Raw genomic sequence first — 23,558 nt, forward strand, 5'->3', positions numbered from 1 at the left:
TGACCTGAGCCGAAGGCAGACGCTCAACCGACTGAGCTACCCAGGCGCCCAAAATTATGTTTTGGACCTCATTGTGTATTTACCATTTTCTCTTTTTCTCTCTTCTTAATTACATTGGGTGCTGGAAAAAGAAAAAGTGATTAGATGTTTTCTTTTCTTTCATCACCAACATGTACTTTCTCCTTGCCTTAAATGTGATAATCAGAGCTGACTGAAAAATGTTGCTAAATGTCTAAACAAACCACTGCCAAAGAACAGCTTATTTTAGATGCAGGATCTCAAAAGGAGCAGCAGGGGAGATAGAGATGTGCTTTTCTTTAGCCACCCAGCCTCTTCACCCTGACCACTTACTTGTGTTTCTGGTATGAAAAGATTTGTGAATGTCCCTTGAGGGCAAGATTGTACCTATTTAGGGTCCTAGTACTTGAATGGAAACTTGTAGCATTAATATGACTTACTGTTCATTTTGTAAAAATTTGCTCTCTCTCACAGACTTCTTCCCTCCTTTTTTCTGCATGCCGAAAAAACTCTTATGCTTTTTATATTTATTTATTTATCTATTTATACATTTTTATGCCTTTTAATAGATGAATGAAGAAATGCTTTGTCAAGAATTTGGAAGATTTGGACCATTAGCCAGTGTGAAAATTATGTGGCCTAGAACTGATGAAGAAAGAGCAAGAGAGAGAAATTGTGGCTTTGTGGCCTTTATGAATAGAAGAGATGCTGAAAGAGCTTTAAAAAATTTAAATGGTAAAGTTTTTTACTGTCTGCTACAGAATTCAGACTTTTTTTCTGGTTCTGAAAAGTATAAAAACTCTAGGGAAAAAATGGACCACAAATGGAAAGGTTAAATATGGAAATTAATTCAAATTAACAGAGATGTTTTGTTTTGAGAATTACCAGGGTGACCTTTCTTTTCTGTTTTGCAGGAAAGATGATTATGTCTTTTGAAATGAAGTTAGGTTGGGGTAAAGCTGTGCCTATTCCTCCACATCCAATATACATTCCGCCTTCTATGATGGAACATACGCTTCCCCCACCTCCATCAGGACTGCCTTTTAATGCGCAGCCTAGAGAGAGGTTAAAAAACCCTAATGCTCCAATGTTACCGCCACCTAAAAACAAGGAGGATTTTGAGAAGGTAATTTAAAAAATGTACATAGGGCCGCATCTAATTTGTAAATACTAAATCTGTGGTAGTATTTCTTTTCAATAATTTTATAGAAAATGTGTGTGTAATTCTGTTTGACAACTCTTAAATAAGTAGATGTGTTCCCTGCCTTAGCCCATGGAAACCCTGTATTGAAATACTAGGTCATATTTTTATTTGTGGCTACCATTCCTTTTTTGACCACTTAAGTTTTTTTTCTCTTTGTCCACTGTTGTATCCAGGTTTGCTTAAGTGCAGTATCTAATTTACTTTGTTCTGAGAAAGTGTTACTTTGTATTTGGTTAAGTGACTTTTCAATTAGAAAGACCTAAATAGTTAAACTGTTTGGATGGCTGCTAGCTAACTTAGTTTTCAAGATCTGAGGTATTAGAGTATTTGAGAGCATATGTGGTTTTTAAAAAAGCAGTTAACTACTCTAGTAAAGGCAAAGGGTGAGTATTTTCTTTTTATTAAACATAAAACCAACTTAATTTCAAGTTTTAAGAATTTGTTGGTTCTATTATGAAATAATTACACTTAAAATGACAGGGCTGGTTTTAAAGGCTTGGGAACAAAGTAGCAAACTGTATGGTCAGAGGCAAACAGTTAATTATTTCACAAATTAAAATCTTTATCTGATAATTCTCAGTGTAGTACCTATTTCAGTGCATTGATGTGCATTCTGGCAGGAATGTTCTGATTCTTTGCATTTGGTGAACATTTATTGTTCACTGAACACATCCATTTGCATTTATGTAATTGCTTAGTGTATAATTACTTCAAATGCAGTGATTGCCTGCAAAACTTGTGATTAGATGTGTAGTGTTTTCAATGCATTATGTATATTTTTGCTTGTTACTTGTTAACAATACTCACATATTCTATGTTTATTATCTGATGTGACTTCATATACAGACTCTGTCGCAAGCCATAGTCAAAGTGGTTATCCCAACAGAAAGGTACATGTTTTTCTTTATTATTACTGATCTAAATATAGACAATATCCCCTTCTGAATTAAAAAAAAATGGTGTTGAGGAAAAGGTAATATCTTGACTGAGCAATGGTTCCTTCCCAGTACTTTTTGGGGGGGATATGTGACTAACTTTAATATACTTTGCAATTTTATGTCATTATCTTTTTGTTTTTATTGTTACCAAAGTAGGGCATTTTATAGTTTTAGTAGTTAGAATGTATTTGATAGATTTAATCTGGAGTTGTTAGTTTAATAATATTAGACTATTGTGATGGGAAAATAGGTGTTTTAAATGTATTTTAAATTGTATATAATGTTACAATTTGACCCAATCTGTTTTTTCTTTTGGTTCCTGAATGATCTGTGTTTAACATGCAACCTTAGTTTGAGTTCTTCTTACTGAAGGGCATAGCTTTGTTTTTTCTAATTGATTAGGAATTCCTGTTATTTTCATGAACACTCAACATACTAGAAATTTTTTTTCATGGTGACAAAGGTATTTGGAATTCTTTTTTCTTTCTTCCTTTTTTTTCTTTTTCAACATAATGATAAAGCAGAAGAATTCATGCTCTAGGTATGCTCTTGCTCAGTCAAGCTAAGCCTTTTCCCAAACACAGGAACACAACACTGGTTGAATAATAAATGAACACAAAAGAATACCAAATTCTCTTTGACATTGGCCTTGGTGAGCAACACCAGCTGAACTGTCTGCGGCAGCGGGGGACCAGGAAAACATCATGGGATGGATTGGGAAAGTATACAGTTTTTGACCAGACATTGGTACGATCGACTCCAATAAATGTGGTTTTATTATAACTGAGAGACAATTTTTTGTTTTTTTTTTTGTTATTGTTGCCCAGAGTAAGATAATTGCCATTTTAAAATAAAATAATGCACTTTAAAATATATCATCTTTTTGTACTACACTGTTTCATTCTGATAGAAAAGTCAGCCTTTTAAAAATGTTAAATACACCATCTTTAAGGAAAAAGTGTGATTACAATTCTTTAATAATCTTGAATTCAGCTTAGCAACAACTAATTGTCAGATTTTGATTTTAAATAATCACATGAAATATTTTAAAACTTTAAACTTTAAATTTTCTAAAAATACATTTTATCAGTTTACAAGCCTGTTTAAAACTATAGTGGGTTATTTTTCCACTGATAAAGTATTCACAGGAAAGTATTTTTGTAGCATTCAAAAAGCATATTCCAGTAGTAACTCTACATGTGGCTCAGCTTATTTCTAAACTAAATTTTGAGTATATATTTTGTTGAAAAGTCTTAACTCACCATTACAATAAATCCTTTGTTTTAAACTTGCTAAACCACTTTTCATTTATAATATTCAAGTCAAGTTGGATTTGACTTAATTCATACAAGTTTCTGGATGTATAGTATTTGTCCCCCCAGTAATTGATTTTATATCTTATGATATTTACATAAAATTTCCCTTCACTTTAATTTGACACATACCAGTGGGAGTTTTGGAACTGAATCATAACTTTACATTATCTCCCTTCCCTCCAAATAATATCATTAACTATATGGATGCTGAGAATACATTGTCATTTGGATAACAAAAACTGCATATTTGCAGAATAGTTAATAGTTCTGTGAAAGAAAAATAATTTTTAGATATAAAATTAAGTGATGCTTTTGGTTTTTTGTTTTAGCAATTTGAGGTGAATTAATAGTTTTAAATATATAGTTTCCCCTTTATTAAAGATTTAAACTTTCATATAATTTTTTTGACCTGGAGGAGGTCAAAAAAATTTTTTTTCACCATATAGAGATTTTAGTGTCCATTTAATAAGTAGGTTTGTTTGAAATGGGAGAAAATAATTACAGTGACCATGAGATAAATTTATTGTTTATGTACTCTGAAGCCAGGGCATTATAGAGCCAAAAAAATCTGTCTTATTCTATAACTATTTATTTATTTATATTCTAGCAATTACATGAACTTAATTTGAGCTGGGAATGCTAAAGGTGTAATTTAGTGTGTGCCTTGTACCAAGAGCCAATATCCTTTTGCTTTTCCCAATTACTATTTGCCTACTCTGTATGCTGGGGGACTGGTGAAGTGAGAAATCAAAAGCAGCTTATAATAAGCTGAGTCATTTTTACTTGATGCTGTAATTAATGTCTAAAATAGTGTTTAAATCACATGAGTTTTAGGACCTAGATTTTAAAAATAAAGGTTTTCTATGAGCCCAGCCAATAAAATGATTGTACTAAAAAAGTTACAAGGTTCTTCTTGGCTTAAATATTGGAAAGTAATTCTTAGGAAAAATGGGAGAGGCATCTCACCATGTCCCTTATTTTGGAATATTTTGGAAAGAGGACTCCATTTAAGGCTTTGGCAATATAATTGCTTCATTGAGTCATAATACGCAGGCAGACTTATACATGTCATGAGTTGTGTGAACCAGTTTGACGTGTGATCCAAAGGGATGTTGCCTCATTAAAGGTCAGATTCAATAAAAACTCCATCTGCTATATGTGTACCAGAAAAACACAAGAGTTGGATGGATTTTTTATTAAATCAGGCCTTAAACTTGTTAAATAGTTTTGCATTTTTTATAAATTATAGTCATGTATATAACATTTCAATACCACCACAAAAGTGCTTGGTTTAGGAATATTTTCTTTTAAAACTGAGATAGTGTGTTAAGTTTTTAGATGGATATGATAACATGTAAGCTCTAAGTTTACTCATTTTATATATTTGCAGCTTTCCAATTAGTTGTGATTCATAATGTTTTGCATTTGGAAAATAAAATTAAGTGGCATTTAGAAAAAAATCTTTATTGCTATGAAGCTGTGTTGTGGTTTCCCACCCTCCCTTCATCTCTCCTTCCCCTCCCACTCCCCTATCCCCATTGTTCCACTCCCTCTTAATGCACAAGGCATTAACATATGCTCCAGGTTATTTTTTTGGTATAAAATTTTGTATTAGTCAGCAGAATTATCTTTTTCTGCACAATTATAGTAACTTAGGTCAAGTATAGTTTTATATAGTGGTAGGTCTGAATCCATTTTCTTTAACTGTGTTGTTGTTGTAGGAATTTGCTCGCCCTGATACATCGAATGATAGAGTTTGTTGTACGTGAAGGGCCAATGTTTGAAGCTATGATTATGAACAGAGAAATCAACAATCCTATGTTCAGGTGTGCATTTTTTTTTACTGTGGTAAAATATACATATAATAGAAAATGTACTGTTTTTGCCATTTTAACATGTACAGCTGAGTGGCATCAAGTGCATTCACATTTTTGTGCAAACCACCACCATTGTCTATCTCCAGAAATTTTCTTATCTCCCATAACTGAAATTGTACCCCTTGAACAATAACTCCCCATTCCCTGGGCCCTCCAGCCTCTGGTAGCCACCATCTACTTTCTGTCTCTTTGAATTTGTTTGCTGTAGTTACCTCATATAAGTGGATTCATTCAGTACTTTGAGACTCGCTTATTTCATTTAGCATAATGTCTTCAGGGTTCGTCCATGTTGAAGCATGTGTAAGAATTTCCTTACCTTTTAAAGCTGAGTAACAGTCCATTGCGTGTACATACTTTTTTTTATCCTCAGGTGTGCATTTAAGAAATACTTTTTACTTATTTTTTGGAGCTAAAAATATTTATTAGAATAAAGTTCTGTAAGTATGGGGTTATTTTTGCAATGGGATGAGAAGGCAGTTTTAGTAATTAGACGAGGATCTTGGGTCAGTTTTCTATCTGATTTTGATTTAAGTTAAGTAACATTGTTTTTAGCAGTCTCTAGGAGGAAAATACTACTCTTTTTTTTTTATGGTTTTCAGTGAAAGGGTCCTTCATAGTAGAATAATAGAGTGCTATAGAAAATTGCTTATCTTCTGAACAGATATGATATCTAAGACATTCATTTAACACTTCTAAGTCACTTAAAAACCACTGCTTTTGAAATTTCTATCTTGGGAAAATCCACTGCCAGATATAATATCTGACATATAAGCATTCAATAAAATTGATTGTAAGACTCAGTAAGATGCATACATACCTTCTGAGTACCAGTGTCAGTCACAAAGGCAGTGTGGGGGCTAGGCTGAGGAAGGGGATAGATGGCAGAAGGCAGTGGGTGAGGATTTTTCTTCAGGGATCTTTGCTTTTGGTTTATTTCAAATGAGATAGGCAAATAGTATTTCTCATTTGTTTAAATTTACTTGAAGACACTCCTTTGTTAAAGAATATATTTATTTTTTTGTTTGTTCGTTTTGTTTTAGGTTCTTATTTGAAAACCAGACACCAGCCCATGTTTACTATAGGTGGAAGCTTTATTCTATTCTGCAGGCAAGTGGAATCAATTACTTTGTTAATTTCGACTCTGAGGTATTTCACCTAATAACATTCTGGACATTTATTAGGGAGATTCTCCGACTAAGTGGCGGACAGAAGATTTTCGTATGTTCAAAAATGGATCTTTTTGGAGACCACCACCATTAAATCCATACCTGCATGGGATGTCAGAAGAGCAAGAAACAGAAGCTTTTGTAGAGGAGCCTAGTAAAAAGGGAGCACTTAAGGAAGAGTAAGAATTTTTTCTTTTCCTGTTAACATATTCAGAAAAGTTGCTTTAATAATTGCTTTAATTAATGATCTTACTAAGATGTTAACCTAAAAGAAAATGTTTTTTCTTTTACTTGTGAATGTTTAAAATACATTTCTCATTTTGTGTTTTGTAATTTTAAACATCTTGGCAAGTATAAGTATATGTCCTATTGACCTCTATCTCTTCCTACTGTTAAGTAGTGATAATCTCTTAAGCAATGAATCTCCAGCAGTGGAATACTTGTGACTCTTACAGAAATTACCTTGGGACCCTTGGAATTCTAGCCTCTCTGAATGCAACATTAAAGAGGAAAAAATTACTGTAGAGCTTTGTGAAGTCAGATGGTTGATTATGCAGAGTCTTTCCACAAGAATTGCAATGTGTGGCAACCATGAAAACGTATTTATTAGTGCTCAGTCAGTATGGGTACAGTGAAGTTAGTCTGGTTTAAGAAGCAGAAACAAATGTAACTGTTAAATATTAAGAGTAAGTTCTGTATACCTTATGGGGAAAAATTGGCTAAAAGATTATGGCATATAGGATTACGTACTCCACTGTGTAGTCTAAATCTTTATACTAGTTGCATTGATGGATTGTTTGTGAGAGCATTTGCTAATGGAGAGCTATATATATTTGAAGCATATTTGCTTCTGCAGATGTATTTTCATCATTACTTTTGCCCACGTCTGCAAACTCAGCCTGAAGGCTAAATCTGGCTGCCACCTGTTCTTGTAAACAAAGTTTTATTGGAACATAATCATGCTTCCCCTCCCCTTTTATATGTTGTCTATGGCTGCTTTGGTGTTAATAGCAGTGAAGTCAGGTAACTATGAGAGAGACTGTATGACCTGCAAAGCCTAAAATACTTACTCTCTGATTCTTCGCAAAGTTTGCCACCACCTGCTTTAGCCTGTTTCTAATCTGATGCAGAAGTGCTAAAGTAACTGACTTCTTCAAAAGAGAAAAACATGAAGTCTTTTTATTTTTCACTGTAATGGGATAATAGTACTGGGGACATTCTCAGACACTTAAAAAAATGCCCATAATTTAAAATTTACTTTATTTGTAAACTAAAAATCACTGGAATCCTTTATTCATGAGAAAATATTCTTCTCCCATGTAAGCTCTTCAAAGAAATGTAATATATTTGGGGGACTTAAATCAGACTTAACACAATTTAGTCTTCAGAATTTTATCCGAATAGGTTTTAAAGAAATTAGTTTGTGAGCAGAAACTGTAATGGCATTTGAAATTTATATCTATAAATATTTATAAGTTAAAAACTTTTGTGTTCAGACAGAGGGACAAATTAGAAGAAATCCTGCGGGGGTTAACTCCAAGGAAAAATGATATTGGAGATGCAATGGTTTTCTGTCTTAATAATGCTGAAGCTGCTGAAGAAATAGTGGATTGCATTACTGAGTCATTGTCCATCTTAAAGACACCCCTCCCCAAAAAGGTATGGGAATGATTTCTCTTTATGGAACATTGGTGTTTTTTTCATTTGGAAGAACTTGACTGAAGAGATCTTTCCCATGCAGGCTTATTTTCCTCCTGTCTTGGGAAACTTGTTATGTTAATCAACACACAGGTTATCAACAGGTTGAAATGTAAATGAGTTACATATTTTATCCCTGCCAAAGTAGTGGCTTTGGTAATGTTGAATTTCTTATAACTCTTCTAATTAGCTGTTATTATTGTAGCCAAACATTAGCTGTATGCCACTGATTACAAAACATTTCAATATGGAATTTTTTCTAGATACATTATTTGCTGCTGGTTTTTATTTTTAATCTCTTTTATGTTATCTTTTGGTATTCTAGATTGCCAGATTATATTTGGTTTCTGATGTTTTGTATAACTCTTCAGCCAAAGTTGCCAATGCTTCATATTATAGAAAATTGTAAGTATAATGGTGTAAGCTGATATTCCTGAAATAAAACATTAAGGGTAAGGAATTCAGAAGAGAGGATTGTTTTGTTAATACAATCAGTATTAATGTCAGTAATAAATAATTTGTATTTCTTCGTAGTTCATAGAATTTTCTAAAAAATTGGGTTGCGTTCATCACTTTAAGCTAAATGTTTAGAAAGTTTTCTTATCAGTTTCTTGGTAAATTATACTAGAACAACTAAGAGTTAAAAAAATAACTTTATTTTTATTGCATATTTAGCCACTTGTGTAGTAAATAAACTGAAACAATAGAACTAATGGCAAGCATAGAGGAAGAGACCAAAGACAGAACATTAACTGTTTATAGAATCTATGTTCTCTTTTGATCATCATTGTATTGGTGTAGTTCACTGGGTTGTTTTCCTAGGCAGTAGGAAATTATGTTGCTCTATTCTAATTAATATGTAATTCTTCTTTAGAGTTCGTTTTTGGTGTTTATTTTATGAATCAGGGAAACTTTAGGAGCTGACTCTGAAATGAAATTTGGAGATGTGGGTCCTAATCTTAGCTCTGTTATTAGGGTTTTTTTTTTTTTTTTTTTTACCTTGGATAAGTCACTTTTCCTATTATAAAACAAAGAGGTTAGTTTAGGTAGCATAAAGTATCCTAAATGTAAAGTTTCTTGTTAATCAAGAGAACTAATTCTTTGCAGGAGGATAACTCAGAATAAGGCGTTCAGTTATAGTTTTAAGAGTTTAGATACGTAGTTCTTGATTTTTAAAGAATTACTTGATTAATTTATTTATGTTTTTTTTTTTTTTAAAGTTCAAGAGAGGTTTTCATTGGCTAGCATGCTGAAGTAGATAGGGGTTTTAAAATAAATTCTATTGTAAATATGTATTATTTGAATTTCAGTTTTGAAACAAAGTTATGTCAGATATTTTCAGACCTCAATGCTACCTATCGTACAATTCAAGGCCATTTACAGTCTGAAAACTTTAAGGTATGTTTATTGTTTTATTTTTTCCCTAATGTGAAACGGGAGGTAGGGGCTGGCAAGCACATTGGAGGGCTAGAAAACATAGGACGATTATAAGACATAACATGCATCTTTCAGAAAGTATTGCTTTAACATTTACTGCCATTTTATCTTCAGTATCAAAAATGCCTGAAAGTTTGAAATACGTTATGTAGTGTTATTTTGTTGGGTATTTGTTTTAGTTCGAAGTGTTTTATTTGAATGTTCTATTTGTTTTTTCACAAAAAACATTCAGAACATCACTTGTTTCATAATAATATATATAATTTGGCTGGAGTAGGATCGTAATTTTAGTTATTCATGTTTAGAAGATATATTCAGTTACTTTTTATAACCTCTTAGCTGTGGACCAGTGTTAAGAAAAGCCAAACAAAATACCTTGCATGTAATGGAATAAATAGATACTACTTTCATGGGAGGAAGACTTCTATTAAAGAAATTTTTAGCCTGGGAAGTTAAAAAACTCCATTTAAAAATTTTTTGACCTTAAATTTTGACCAAAATTCAAACTTTTATAGAAAGTTTAGGAATGGGACAGAGAAAAAGTATTAGAATCAGAAAAGTACTTCATTGGACCATAAACGAATTTGGTTCAAAACTACCTTAATACCAATTTTCATAAATTTCTAAGCTATTATTCCCAGAATGTGGCCTCATGTGTACCACTAGTGCTATGGGACATTGATCTTAGGTGGTGAAGAGCAAAACAGTTACTGTTTGTTTTTCATTATATTTATTTCTAATTTGTCCCATTTTAGTTAGAAGGTGACATTGATTTTTTAAAAATATAATGATAGTTATTTTCTGTCAAGGATGTTGGTTTAAAGGAAAATTCAGCAAATTGTGATGGCCATTCTCATGAGATGAAGTTTGAGACGTATTGCCCTAAATAATAATTTGTTGTCTTTTTCCTGTTTATTTAGCAACGGGTAATGACCTGCTTCAGAGCATGGGAGGATTGGGCAATTTATCCAGAACCATTTTTGATCAAACTACAAAATATTTTCTTAGGACTTGTAAATATTATTGAAGAAAAGGAAACAGAGGTAGGCACTCAGTGTCTTTGGGTGATTATTTTAGAATTTATTTCTGGGGATGCTGTAGGGGTGTGATATGTTACGGATGTGAGTAACATTTCTTTGTGAAAAATACCTGCTGTTTAACACTAACTTGTGGGTTTTTGTTGCTGGAATTGCTGGAGCCCGGAAGATGAAATGGTGTGTAACAGGACTTCTCTGTTTTGTGGCCTTATGTGAAAACTGGGTGACTGGGTTTCTTTCCCCCAATCCCTGCATTTTTTTTTTTTTTTTAATTTTTGAAATATATTTGACAAACCTTGTTATATTAGTTTCAGGTGTACAGCATGGTGATTCAGCAGTTCTATACATTATTTTATGCTCATCATGATAAGTGTAGTTACCATACAATGTTATTACAGTATTGACTATGTTCTTCATGCTGTATTTTTTATCTCTGTGACTTACTTACGTTATAACTGGATGTTTGTACATCTTAGTCCCCTTCACCGATTTTGCTCCCTTCTGGCAACCACCAGTTCTCTGTGTTTAAGTCTGGTTTTTTTTTTTTGTTTCTTTTTTTTTTTTTTTTTTTTGGTCTGTTCAGTTTGGTTTTTTAGATTCCATATATAAATGAAATCGTATTGTCTTTCTCTGATATATTTCACCTAGCATAATACTCTCTAGGTCTATCTCTGTTGACATAAATGGCAAGAATCCATCCTTTTTGATGACTAATATTTGTGTGTGTTTACCTCACATCTTATCCATTCATCTGTCAGTAGACACTTGGGTTGTCTTCATATCTTGGCTATTGTAAATAATGCTGAAATAAAAATAGGGGTGCATATATTTTTTCGAATTAGTGTTTTTGTTTTCTTTGGGTAAATATCCACCAGTGGAATTACTGGGTCATATGGTATTTCTGTTTTTAATTTTTTTGAGGAATCTCCATACTGTTTTCCACAGTAGTTGCACCAATTTATATTCTCACCACAAACAGTACACGTTGGTTCCCTTTTCTCCACATTCTTGCCAACACTTGTTATTTCTTATCTTTTGATACTAGCCGTTCTGACTGGTGTGAGGTGATACATCTCCTTGTGGTTTTGATTTGCATTTCCCTGATACTCTGATTTTGAGCCTCCTTTCATGTGTCTGTTGGCAATCTCTGTGTCGTCTTTTGAAAAAAATGTGTGTTCAGGTTCTTTGCCCATTTGTTTATCGGATTATTTGTTTTATTTTGGTGTTGAGTTGTGTAAGTTCTTTATATATTTTGATATTAACCCCTTATTGCAAACACCATCTCCCTTTGGTAGCTTGGCTCTTTGTTTTGTTGATGGTTTCCTTTTCTGTGCAAAAGCTTTTTATTTTGGTATAGTCCCAGTAGTTGATTTTCACTTTTGTTTCCCTTGCCTGGGGAGACATATCCATAAATTGTTGGTAAGGATAGTGCTCAAGAGATTACTGCCTGTGTTTTATGCAGTTTTATGGTTTCAGATCTTATATTTAGGTGTTTAATCCATTTTGGGTTGACTTTGTGTATGGTGTAAGAAAGTGGTTCAGTTTTGTTGCATGTAGCTGTTCAGTTTTCTCAGCATTATTTATTGAAGAGACTGTCTTTTCTTCATTATATGTTCTTGTCTCTTTTGTGATAGATTAATTGACCAAATAGGTGTGCGTTTATTTCTGGGTACTTATCCTGTTCTATTGATCTATGTGTCTATTTTTGTGCCAGTGTCATCTTGCTTTTTTTTTAAAGATTTTATTTACTTATTTTAGAGAGCAGAGAGCAGGAGCAGTGGGAGGAGTAGAGGGAGAGGGACAAGCAGACTCCCTGCTGAGCATGGAGCCTGATGCCAGGCTCAATCCCACGACCCCCAGATCGCAACCCGAACCAAAACCAAGAGTCAGACGCTTAACCGACTGAGCCACCCACGCACCCTAGTACCATCTTATTTTGATTACTATAGCTTTGTATATTTTGAAATCTGGGATTGTGATACCTCTACCCTGTTCTTATATTGCTTTAGCCGTTTGAGGTCTTTGTGGTTCCATACAAATTTTAGGATTATTCTAGTTCTGTGAAAAATGCTATTGGTATTTTGATAGAGATTGCATTGAATCTGTAGATTGCTTTGGATAGTATGGAAATTTTAACAATATTCTTTCAATCCATGAGCATGGAATATCTTTTAATTGGTTTTTGTCATCTTCAGTTTTTTTCATCAGTGTTTTATAGATTTCAGAATATGTCTTTCACCTCCTTGGTTAAATTTAATCCAAGGTATTTTGTTCTCTTTGGTGCCGTTGTAAATGGGATTGTTTTCTTAATTTCTCTTTTGATTACTTTGTTATTAGTGTATAGAAATGCCACAGATTTTCTGTATATTAATTTTATATCCTGCAACTTCGCTTCATTCATATGTTCTAATAGTTTTTTTGGTGGAATCTTAGGGTTTTCTGTGTATACAATGGTGTCATCTGCAAATAATGACAGTTTTATTTCTCTCTGCCAATTTGGATGCCTTTTATTTTTTTTTTTTTCTTATTTCATTGCTGTGGCTAGGACTTCCAGTGCTATGTTGAATAAAAGTGTTGAGAGTGGACATCCTTGTCTTAATATGGCCTTTATTAAGGTATGTTCCCTCTAAACCCACTTTGCTGAGAATTTTTATTATGAATGAATATTATATTTTGTCAGATGCATTTTCTGCCCCTACTGAGATAATCATATGGTTTTTGTCCTTCCTCTTTTCAATGTGATGTATCACATTGACTGACAAATATTGAACCACCCTGACATCCTAGGAATAAGTCCCACTTGATTGTGGTGAAAGATTGTTTTAATATATTGTTGGATTTGGTTTGCTAATATTTTATTGAGGATTTTTGCATCTGTGTTCAAGGATATTGGCTATAGTTCTCTCTCTCTCTTTTTTTTTTAGTGTCTTTGATTTTGGTATCAGAATAATGTTGGTCTTATAGAATGAATTTGAAAGTTTTCCTTCCTTTTCTGTTTTTTGAAATAGTTTGAGACGAATGAATAGGTATTAACTCTTCTTTAAATGTTTGGTAGAGGGGCACCTGGGTGGCTCAGTCGTTAAGCGTCTGCCTTTGGCTCAGGTCATGATCCCAGGGTCCTGGGATCGAGCCCCGCTTTGGGCTCCCTGCTCAGCGGGAGGCCTGCTTCTCCCTCTCCTACTCCCCCTGCTTGTGTTCCCTCTCTTGCTGTCTGTCTCTCTCTCAAATAAATAAATAAAATCTTAAAAAAAAAAGTGTTTGGTAGAGGGGTAGGTGGTGGCTCAGTCAGTTAAGCGTCCGATTCTTGATTGCTGTTCAGGTCATGATCTGAATTGAGAGCCCGCTTGGGATTATCTCTCCCTCTTCCTCTGCCCATCCCCCCCCTCTAAAAAATAAACTTACAGACCTCTGTAGGTGAAACCTACTTATCATACATGTGAATAGTATGATATACCTCTTTGTTGTACGGTCATCATAGTTGCAGTTCTTTGTATATTGTGATTATATGATTTCCTGCTTCCCCCCCCCAAAAAAAATTTTAGTAAGCCCTATTACAGGAGGGACCAAGGGGACAAACTCATTTTTGCTCATCATTGTATGCTCAGTGCCTTACATGGTACCTGGCTTCAGTAAACACTTGGTAGATATTTCATAAATAATGAAAGAAAGACTGCTTCTTTATCAGGAGGATAAGTTATATCCTAGTTATGTCCTCACATTGTGCCTGGGAATGTGGGTATCCAGCTGGTTGGTTTTTACTGGATTGCAAATTAATCTTGTAGCAATATGACTAGTAAGCAAAGGAAAATGTTACAACAGTATGTATGTTTCTGTAGGATGTACCAGATGACCTTGATGGTGCCCCCATTGAGGAAGAGCTTGATGGTGCACCTCTAGAAGATGTGGATGGAATTCCTATTGACGCTACTCCCATTGATGATCTTGATGGGGTCCCTATAAAGAGTCTTGATGATGATCTTGATGGAGTGCCTTGTAAGTTCAGATTTCAAACTGATGATCTAATAAGTTGGATTCCAAAACTCTTTAATTTCCACACATGCCGATATGGAAAAGGTTTAAGGTGTCAGTCTTTAACTTTTTTCTTTTATTTCTGACTTTACAAAATTCAAATACCCAGTAATACATTTGACTCTGCCAAGAAAAAGGTTTTCTTTCTGGTCACATTTCTTTGTTGGGATAGTCAGCCTCGTATATTATTAGTTTCTCTTTTTGTCTTCATTGTCAGGAAAACTGTAGGTGAAATCTTGTGCTCAATTTTATTCATAATCCCAGATTCCTCATTTCATCAGTTCTCTTTTTATTCATAGTTTATGGGTTCAGTTTTCCTGGATGCCTAAAATCATTTTTGGAAATAAGGGTACACAGTCTTTAGTACATTTGAATTACATGAAAAGATTGAACAGTATAAGAATTGTGAAGTTTAAACAGTAATTAAGAGATAATAAAGATTTTTTTACTGCCCCAACTTCTCCATTTGCTTGAAATCATAATAACTTGTATATTCTGAATTGACACATACATGTTTAAAAATTGGACCTCACGTGTAGAGAATTGGATTAATCATAATTCTTGACACTAGCAATTATTAGTCCATGTGTGGCCTTATTTTACTTTTCAATAATATAGTTGAATACCCATGAACTACTTAAGTCATCCCCTAGTAGTCAGGGTTAATGGCTTATCTTTCCTCAATAGTGGATGCAACTGAGGACTCAAAGAAGAATGAGCCCATATTTAAAGTTGCCCCATCAAAATGGGAAGCTGTAGATGAATCTGAATTGGAAGCACAGGGTGAGTAAAAGTGCAATAAATATTAAGCTTTTAAAAAATTGAGTACTTTAAATTAATCATTAGTGTGTGTGTTTCCTTTTTGCATTTTATGATGTTTCAACCTTAAGACCCAGAGTTATGTCTAGGGGCTAAATTTTCATTATGGTTGCTGTTACAATTTTCTTAGATCTTTCAGTTTGGATGCTTTGAGAGTAAATCAGAGAAGTCACTAAAACCTTTCAGGTTAAGGCATTTCAGTAGAAAATGTAAATGGGAAGATATACCTATTTGGAAATCTATTTAGAGGTTACTTTCAGAGAAACCAGGCTTTGATCTTCCCATAGTGCTTGACTTACTAGATGCAGTTTAGACCTGCCTTTCATAATTACTTGGACATGTGTCCTTAGTGTTTATAATCGTAATTGTTAGTATTTGTAGGTTCTAATGAAATGTTAACCATCTAGCACAGAAATAAGAATGATAAAGTAATTTGTCACTTCATGAATTTGAATAAAATTAAAGCATAGGTGTGAGGAAAGAAATAAATTTAGCACATAGAAATGGCTATTCAAAAAATAGATAATTGTAAATAATTTCTGTAATAAAAACTTTCAGTTCTAAAGCTGGGCTTCTATGCTACTGCAAAAATGCTAATTTACCTTATAGAATTACATCCTTTTTTTCCTTCCACTCAGCTGTAACAACTTCTAAATGGGAGTTATTTGACCAACATGAAGAATCAGAAGAAGAAGAAAATCAAAAGTAAGAATCTAAGTTTCAAATATACTTAGTTTCTTATTGCATATACACTCCCTTTTTCATTAAGAGGTATGCTTGAAATAATAGTGAAGAGGAAAACTCACTCTTAAAAAACTCGAGAGGATCATTTTTAGTTGTCATTGTTTTTTCCAGTGAATAAAGAGCTTTTAGTTTCTGGTCTTGATGGCTCTGGTTTCACTTTGCTTCTGAGTTGATTTTTCTACGCTAGGTGCGTATACTCTCGGTAGTTACTAAATGGTCGACTGCATTTATTTCAGATCTTTGTCATCAGGTGTTGTTTTGGTTCCACAAAAAGTGATTTTTAAAATGTGAATGGGAAAGTTATGCTGCTTTTTATTTGATTGTACGGTGCTAAGCATTGCATTATGGCCATTCTGTTATTTAAATGTAAACACCTCAAAAGAACTAAGAATAAATAACAGAAAGAAAGCTTTTAACATGTAGAGAAATTACAATTTTGAATTTGCTCTTTGGTAATCACCCCAAGATTGTGACTATAGGAATACTGTTACCAGTTTCTCCTGGCAAGTTTGTATTGGTAGTTTTTAGGTAGAACTTGACACCTTTTTAAATCATTGGGAGGAAGTTGATTTTATTAAATAGAATAGATGACCTCAAGAACACAAAGCAGAGGTTTCTGCTTTAAAAAAAGTTATCAAATGGAAGAGTGAACAAAGGAAAAAGTCCCTTTTGTGTCCCAGCACAATTTGGGCATTTGTGTGGATTCAGAAAATGGGTATTAGTAGCATTTAGATTGTGAAGGAAATGTGACTGATCAGCATATGTGGGAGCACAATTTGATATCCTGAGGAAAACTTGGCAGCAGTGATGTCCTTCCAGAAACACTGGGATGGTCAGAACAAATCAGCAATGATAATGACAAAATATTTACAAAATATAGATGTGGTTTGCTGTGGAAATACCTCTCTAGAGCTGTTGAGGAGTACAGGAATGGAAACAGCCCAGTTTGCTTTAAAATAGTGCTTTAACCTTTTTTTAATGACTATAATACATCATTATTAATGTCTCTCACTATTGTAGCATCACTGGCTTAAAATAATTATATGTATTCATGAGATAATAATTTAGGGGGAAGGAAGGTTAGAAAAGGCCATTGCAGAACTCAAATATTTCTTCAGTTGGTTTTGTTTCTAAAAGTATTAACGTTTTTTTTTTTTTTTATAAATTTGATATTTGTGTTAATGTTTTGGAATGTGACTGCATTTTAGTGTTGACAGAGTAATCATGTTTATACAGCGAGACCTGGATCACGGGAAATGTAATTTTTATTTTTTATTTTTAAGAGCTCCAAACAAATCACAATAACATAAAAATAACTATGAAAGTACAAAGCAAGGATAAGGTATTTTTTCATATACAACTTTTTGGGCTTTGAAATTTTCTTATGCCTCACTACTGCTCTCTAGTGGCTGAATCCAAAATGCCATTTTGAAACTAGTAATTACTTTTTATGGCAGAAACACCTTTAAAAAAAATATAGCCCTACTATTGTTTTGTAGAAAACTTCCAAATAGTAGTTTTAATTTCATTTATAATGGATCCTGTATGGTTTTATAGACTTGAATTTCCATTTCTTTAAAAGAGTAAGATGAAGCTATGATGAGATCTGAACCTAGAACTGGTTACTGAGAGCTAAAGTCAAAACCAGTTAGAACAGACTGCTCAGGTCCTGAAAAATTAAAATCGCAATTGTAAAATGAATATGTATTTTAGATTATCAAGTGTAACTTACTTGAAAAGTAAATAATATGGTTAATGTTTGGTGTCTTGCCATCTGGATCATTTCTCTGTATATGTAAAACATGTATGTTTATTTATTTATTTTTTATTTTTTTAAAGATTTTATTTATTTATTTGAGAGAGAGAATGAGGGACAGAGAGAGAGTACATGAGAGGGGGTAAGGTCAGAGGGAGAAGCAGACTCCCTGCTGAGCAGGGAGCCCGATGCGGGACTCGATCCCGGGACTCCAGGATCATGACCTGAGCCGAAGGCAGTCGCTTAACCAACTGAGCCACCCAGGCGCCCCATGTATGTTTATTTTAAACATAAATTATATAATACTGCCAATATTATTCTCTGACCCCATTTTTCACGTAAGTGTCACAGGCATTATTTTGTGTCCATATAGTTATCTGCTCTGTATTTATCTGTAGTTGAAAGCATTCAGATAAGTGTTCAAGGATATTTATTAAGGAATATTTGAATTTGCAAAAAAATTATTGAAAATTTGTAAATAACAGGCTGGAATTGGTTAGGTAATTTCCATTGCATAGATACCACATTTGTGACTCATTCTTTTTGAGTCACCCTTTCTGGAATAATCTTCCAGCAAACCTCTATTTACACATACGCATGCATATAGTTTAACCATTTAAAAGCATCTGAAACACTTGTAAAAAATTTATGCACCATAAAATAAGAAATTCTTGTGTTTAAAAAAATAAATTAAAAACTGCATTTAGGGGGCGCCTGGGTGGCTCAGTCGATAAGCGTCTGCCTTCGGCTCAGATCATGATCCGAGGGTCCTGGGATCGAGCCCCGCATCGGGCTCCCTGCTCTGCAGGAAGCCTGCTTCTCCCTCTCCCACTCCCCTTGCTTGTGTTCCCTCTCTCACTGTGTCGCTCTCTGTGAAATAAATAGAGAAAATCTTTAAAAAAAACCCTGCATTTCAGAAGTTTCTGACAAATTAATGAGAAGTGTTAAGTATAAGTAAAAGATTTATTTCCAAAACAAATACAGTTTTTTAAAATGGTTTGCTTTTACTATTTTTTTCTTTATCTAAGTGTTATAGTACCTTTATGAGGTACTAATGATTTGTGGGGCTCTGAGAGTATAAAGTTTGTAAAGCACTTGAGTAATGTTCAGGAAAGGACCTTTGGGTAAGAAATTACAAAACTAGTAGCATAGTCTTCTCTTAGTACCATGTTTCTGATTCTGAATTGCCAACATTTTATTTTTATCTGCCTTGTTTACATTTTTCTCATCAGTGTGTGAGTTCTATTATCAGTTTCTCAATTTTTATTTGGAACGAATTTGGTGATAACTACTTTTACATTATTATGAATAGTTTTAAATAAATACTGAAAGGACTCCTGCTTGTGGTAGAATGCGTTTAGTACCCAAATCCCAACAAATAAGCTTCAGATATTAAAGGGAAAATGGCATATTTTCTAGGTTATGCCAGTAATGTTAATGTCACAATCAATATTGTTTATAAAAGGAATTTTGTTTATATATATATACACACACACACACATATATACATATAAACATTCTGAGTTTGTGTGTGGATGACATGTTTTGCCCAGATTTGACATATGTGCATACCAAAGTCCTGTCCCAGAGCATACAACTTCTTTTCTTTTTTTAAAGCCCCTTCATTTGTGTTTCAAGAACATTTTGTCAGTCTGAGTCTAGCAGTGAGGACCAACTTTGCACATAGTTGCTTGCCTGTCTTTCCACTATAGTGCTACTGGAGGGATAGATTTTTTCTTCTTTGTATCCTTACCTGTGGCAGTCACTTAGTTTTTCATTTTCTTCTTCTTATCTGCTATAGAGTCAGTATAATTTTTAGAATTAATTCTGACTTGAGTACTAATGTGTGATAATATTTAAAATTTATACATTGCTTTATTCCTAGGGTTATATGCTAATCAGATAAGGTCTTCACATGCCACATTGTTTCATAGTTAACTGTGTAACACAAACTCCTGTATTTTCTAGTGTATAGCCTCTGCTGAAGAAAGAGTAAAATACGTTTGGCTTTTTTAACGTTAAGCTTCCCGAACTCACGCTGAATTGGAAAATGTGGGGAATCATTGCCTGATAATTCATTTCATTTAATGCTGCAAGGGAAGTTTGTTGCAGAATGAAAGGCACACAGATAACATTAACATACACAAAATTTTAAAAAGTGATTATGTTGAAGCTCAACTTTTTATGTGGAAGAAACATAAGTTTTATAAAATTGTATTATTTTATAAAATATTTTCTAGAAATGTTTTAGTAATGAATTGGCCTCCTAAGTTTTGTTAACGTTATTTACAGTCTAAGACAGTGAAAAATAAAGCCAGACTGTAAAATGTAACATTTTTTTTCTGCCTTGACATATGATATATTCTGCTTATTTCCAGTCAAGAAGAAGAAAGTGAAGATGAAGAAGATACTCAGAGTTCCAAATCAGAAGAACATCATTTGTACTCTAATCCAATCAAAGAAGAAATGACTGAGTCCAAGTTCTCTAAGTACTCTGAAATGAGTGAGGAAAAACGAGCTAAACTTCGTGAAATTGAGGTTAGTGTTGCAGTGAAGTTGAAATTCTACTTCGCTGGCTTTCTCTCCCTTTCCCACTGACCTCCGCTCCCTCGTGGCGTCCGTCCTTGGCCTGCTGCGTTTTCTGTGCCTGGGAACCTTCATACGGGCTGTGACTTCCGTGGGAACCGTCACACGGGCTGTGACTTCCGCGGGCCTCTTAGTTCAAGCATCCCTTCTCTCCTGCTCTCCTTTTATTAAACTTCTGTATTTGCTTACTTCGCCCTATTTATTTCTCTTGTGATTTTACATGTATTGTGGTGTATGTTTTTTGTTTTCTTATCTTGCTTGTTTAATGTCTGTATTCCCTACGAGGCTGTGATTCACATGAGGGCAAAGGGCTGTGTCTGTTGTCTGTTCATCATCATAAATCCAGTGCCTGGCACGGAGGAGACTCTCTGAAGATCTTGATTCTTCTGATGAATAGATCACATCTAGCATTATGAAGAGTCCATAACATCTGAGTGCACATACTGTATAACAAGGAAAAGTGAGATACTTTCTGGCACATTCAAGCTATGTGTACGTTTTATTACAGTGGGCTCATTTTAAGTGTATGCATCCTTTTGTGATGGGGAGAGTAGACACTGAGTAGGACTTAACAGTAAGAAGGGGAAAACCTTATGATAGTCTGAAATCCAGACTATCTCAAGCAAATTTTTTCCTCCCTCAATCCCCTCTCCTTTTTTAATGCCTTTTTTTTTTTTAAAGATTTTATTTATTTATTTGAGAGAGAGAATGAGAGATAGGGAGCACGAGAGGGAAGAGGGTCAGAGGGAGAAGCAGGCTCCCCGCTGAGCAGGGAGCCCAACGCGGGACTCGACCCCAGGACCCTGGGATCATGACCTGAGCCGACGGCAGACGCCCAGTGACTGAGCCACCCGGGCGCCCCTAAATTATATTTTCTTGATAATGAAGTTATCAAATGCCAAAACCACTGTTGGATAGTTTGTTTTGTTTTTAAATAAGATTTTATTTGTCAGAGAGCACAAACAGGGAGAGCTGCATGCAGAACAGCAGGACAGGCAGAGGGAGAAGCAGGCTCCCCGCTGAGCAAGGAGCCTGATGTCGGACTCATATGATCCCAGAACTCTGGGATCATGACCTGCGCCGAAGGCAGCCGCTTAACCGACTGAGCCACCCAGGTGCCCCCCGACTGTTGGATAGTTTTTATTTTTTTTTATTTTTATTCTTTTTTAAAGATTTTATTTATTTGACGGAGCACAAGCAGGCAGAAGGAGAGGGAGAAGCAGGCTCCCAGCTGAGCAAGGAGCCCAATGTGGGACTCTATCCCAGGACCCTGGGATCATGACCCGGGCTGAAGGCAGCTTGCTTAACCGACTGAGCCACCCAGGCGTCCCTGTTGGATAGTTTTTAAATGTTCTCTTTCCTTATTGGCTTAGATTAGAGAAGAAAACCACATAATTTAGCTTTTTGGTAACTTGGATGGTTTTTGTGAACATTTATTATTTCCACACTGTATCTATCTCTATATATGTGTGCGTGTGTGTGATATATATGCATCTACATACATACATTTCCATACTTCCTGTGCTCTTTGATAATCTGGCCTCTCCGTTGTTAGATACTCAGTGATTGTTTCTCCTCTTCATGTAGTGCCTACCTCTCACAACTTACTACCCTTTTGAGATCTAAATTGTGAACCAAATCCCTAATTTTAAAATCTAGGTCTTAGCTTCATTTTAGAGTTACCTGATTCTTCTCCATTGTTTACTCTGAGATTTAGTCATGTGGAATAAAGGTTCACAACTGGTGGCAAATTTGAACTAGAACTCTGGGCTCATGAGATTTATTCCTGTCCTCTTTCTGCCCCTACATTTAAATGATCCAGGATCCATGTGCTTTCCACCTCCGCCTCCAGCATCCTCTAAGTTCTCATGCTTTTCACCTTATATGTTCTTTAAGGATATATCTATATGGTCATTATTATTACTATATTTGTTATGTTACTATATATTATTATAACAATACATACTATAGTTTTTCTTTTTTTTTTTTTTTTTAAGATTTATTTGACAGACAGAGGCAGAGCGAGAGGGAACACAAGCAGGGGGAGTGGGAGAGGGAGAAGCAGGCCTCCTGCTGAGCAGGGAGCCCAATGCGGGGCTCGATCCCAGGACCCTGGGATCATGACCTGAGCCAGAGGCAGACGCCTAAGGACTGAGCCACCCAGGCGCCCCACTGTAGTTTTTCTTTTTGAAAGCTCTTCTCTTCCCCAAATACATCGTAATAAAGATGTCTATAGCTGAACATTTTTTAAGTTTTTTTAAAATTCCAGTTAGATAACACACAGTGTAATATTAGTTTCAGGTGTAGAATACAGTGATTCAGCACTTCCATACAACAGCTCGTGCTCATCACAAGTGCACTCCTTAATCCCCATCACCTGTTTCACCCATCCCCCCACTTCCACCTCTCTTCTGGTAACTGTCAGTTTGTCAGTTTGTTCTCTATGGTTAAGAGTCTGTTTCTTGGTTTGTCTCCCCCCCCTTTCCCCCCTTTGTTCATTTGTTTTGTTTCTTAGATTCCACATATGAGTGAAATCATATGGTATTTGTCTTTTGACTGGTTTGACTTATGTAGCTGAACATTTTTTAGCATGGGATTAATAAAAACCGAAGAATATGTATTATAAAATACTGACATTCTTCACAAAGCACTTAGAAAACAGGCAGGCATAAGGTATTACTGGTGTTGGCTGGAAGGAAGTTCTTAATCTTTCAGATATACTGCTTAGAGCCTGGCCTATGCTGGAGTTGTCTTTTCCTAGTCTGTTGGCATCCCCACTTCTACCAAGAAGGGTTGGAGGCGTGGAACACATGGGTCGGTTGGTGTGGTGGTGGTGTGTCTTCTATGTTGTTGGAGCAGAAAGATCCCTTTTTTGCCCTGACCCCTGAGGAAAGAGTGGATAGTTGAGTGGGAAGGTGATACTTGCCACTGTC

At 34.8% G+C, this 23,558-nt stretch overlaps 1 protein-coding gene across 4 annotated transcripts in view; it reads left to right on the top strand.

Moving 5' to 3' along the window:
* Nucleotides 1-23,558, top strand: part of LOC113916672 (U2 snRNP associated SURP domain containing) — a 56,052-nt gene that overhangs the window by 21,107 nt on the left and 11,387 nt on the right. For 3 of the 4 annotated variants that reach the window (XM_027583405.2, XM_027583406.2, XM_027583407.1), the window contains exons 11-24: nucleotides 588-753; nucleotides 933-1,144; nucleotides 2,069-2,112; nucleotides 5,198-5,302; nucleotides 6,394-6,460; nucleotides 6,535-6,698; nucleotides 8,016-8,178; nucleotides 8,543-8,622; nucleotides 9,528-9,615; nucleotides 10,575-10,697; nucleotides 14,528-14,684; nucleotides 15,408-15,503; nucleotides 16,178-16,244; nucleotides 20,418-20,577. In XM_027583405.2, coding sequence (XP_027439206.1) covers nucleotides 588-753; nucleotides 933-1,144; nucleotides 2,069-2,112; nucleotides 5,198-5,302; nucleotides 6,394-6,460; nucleotides 6,535-6,698; nucleotides 8,016-8,178; nucleotides 8,543-8,622; nucleotides 9,528-9,615; nucleotides 10,575-10,697; nucleotides 14,528-14,684; nucleotides 15,408-15,503; nucleotides 16,178-16,244; nucleotides 20,418-20,577 — 1,692 coding nt within the window. The remainder of the gene's footprint in view (nucleotides 1-587; nucleotides 754-932; nucleotides 1,145-2,068; nucleotides 2,113-5,197; nucleotides 5,303-6,393; nucleotides 6,461-6,534; nucleotides 6,699-8,015; nucleotides 8,179-8,542; nucleotides 8,623-9,527; nucleotides 9,616-10,574; nucleotides 10,698-14,527; nucleotides 14,685-15,407; nucleotides 15,504-16,177; nucleotides 16,245-20,417; nucleotides 20,578-23,558) is intronic. The other variant, XM_027583408.1, reaches the window with a different exon arrangement.

This window comes from Zalophus californianus, chromosome 1, assembly GCF_009762305.2.
Source record: "Zalophus californianus isolate mZalCal1 chromosome 1, mZalCal1.pri.v2, whole genome shotgun sequence".
NCBI classification, from domain to species: Eukaryota; Metazoa; Chordata; class Mammalia; order Carnivora; family Otariidae; genus Zalophus; species Zalophus californianus.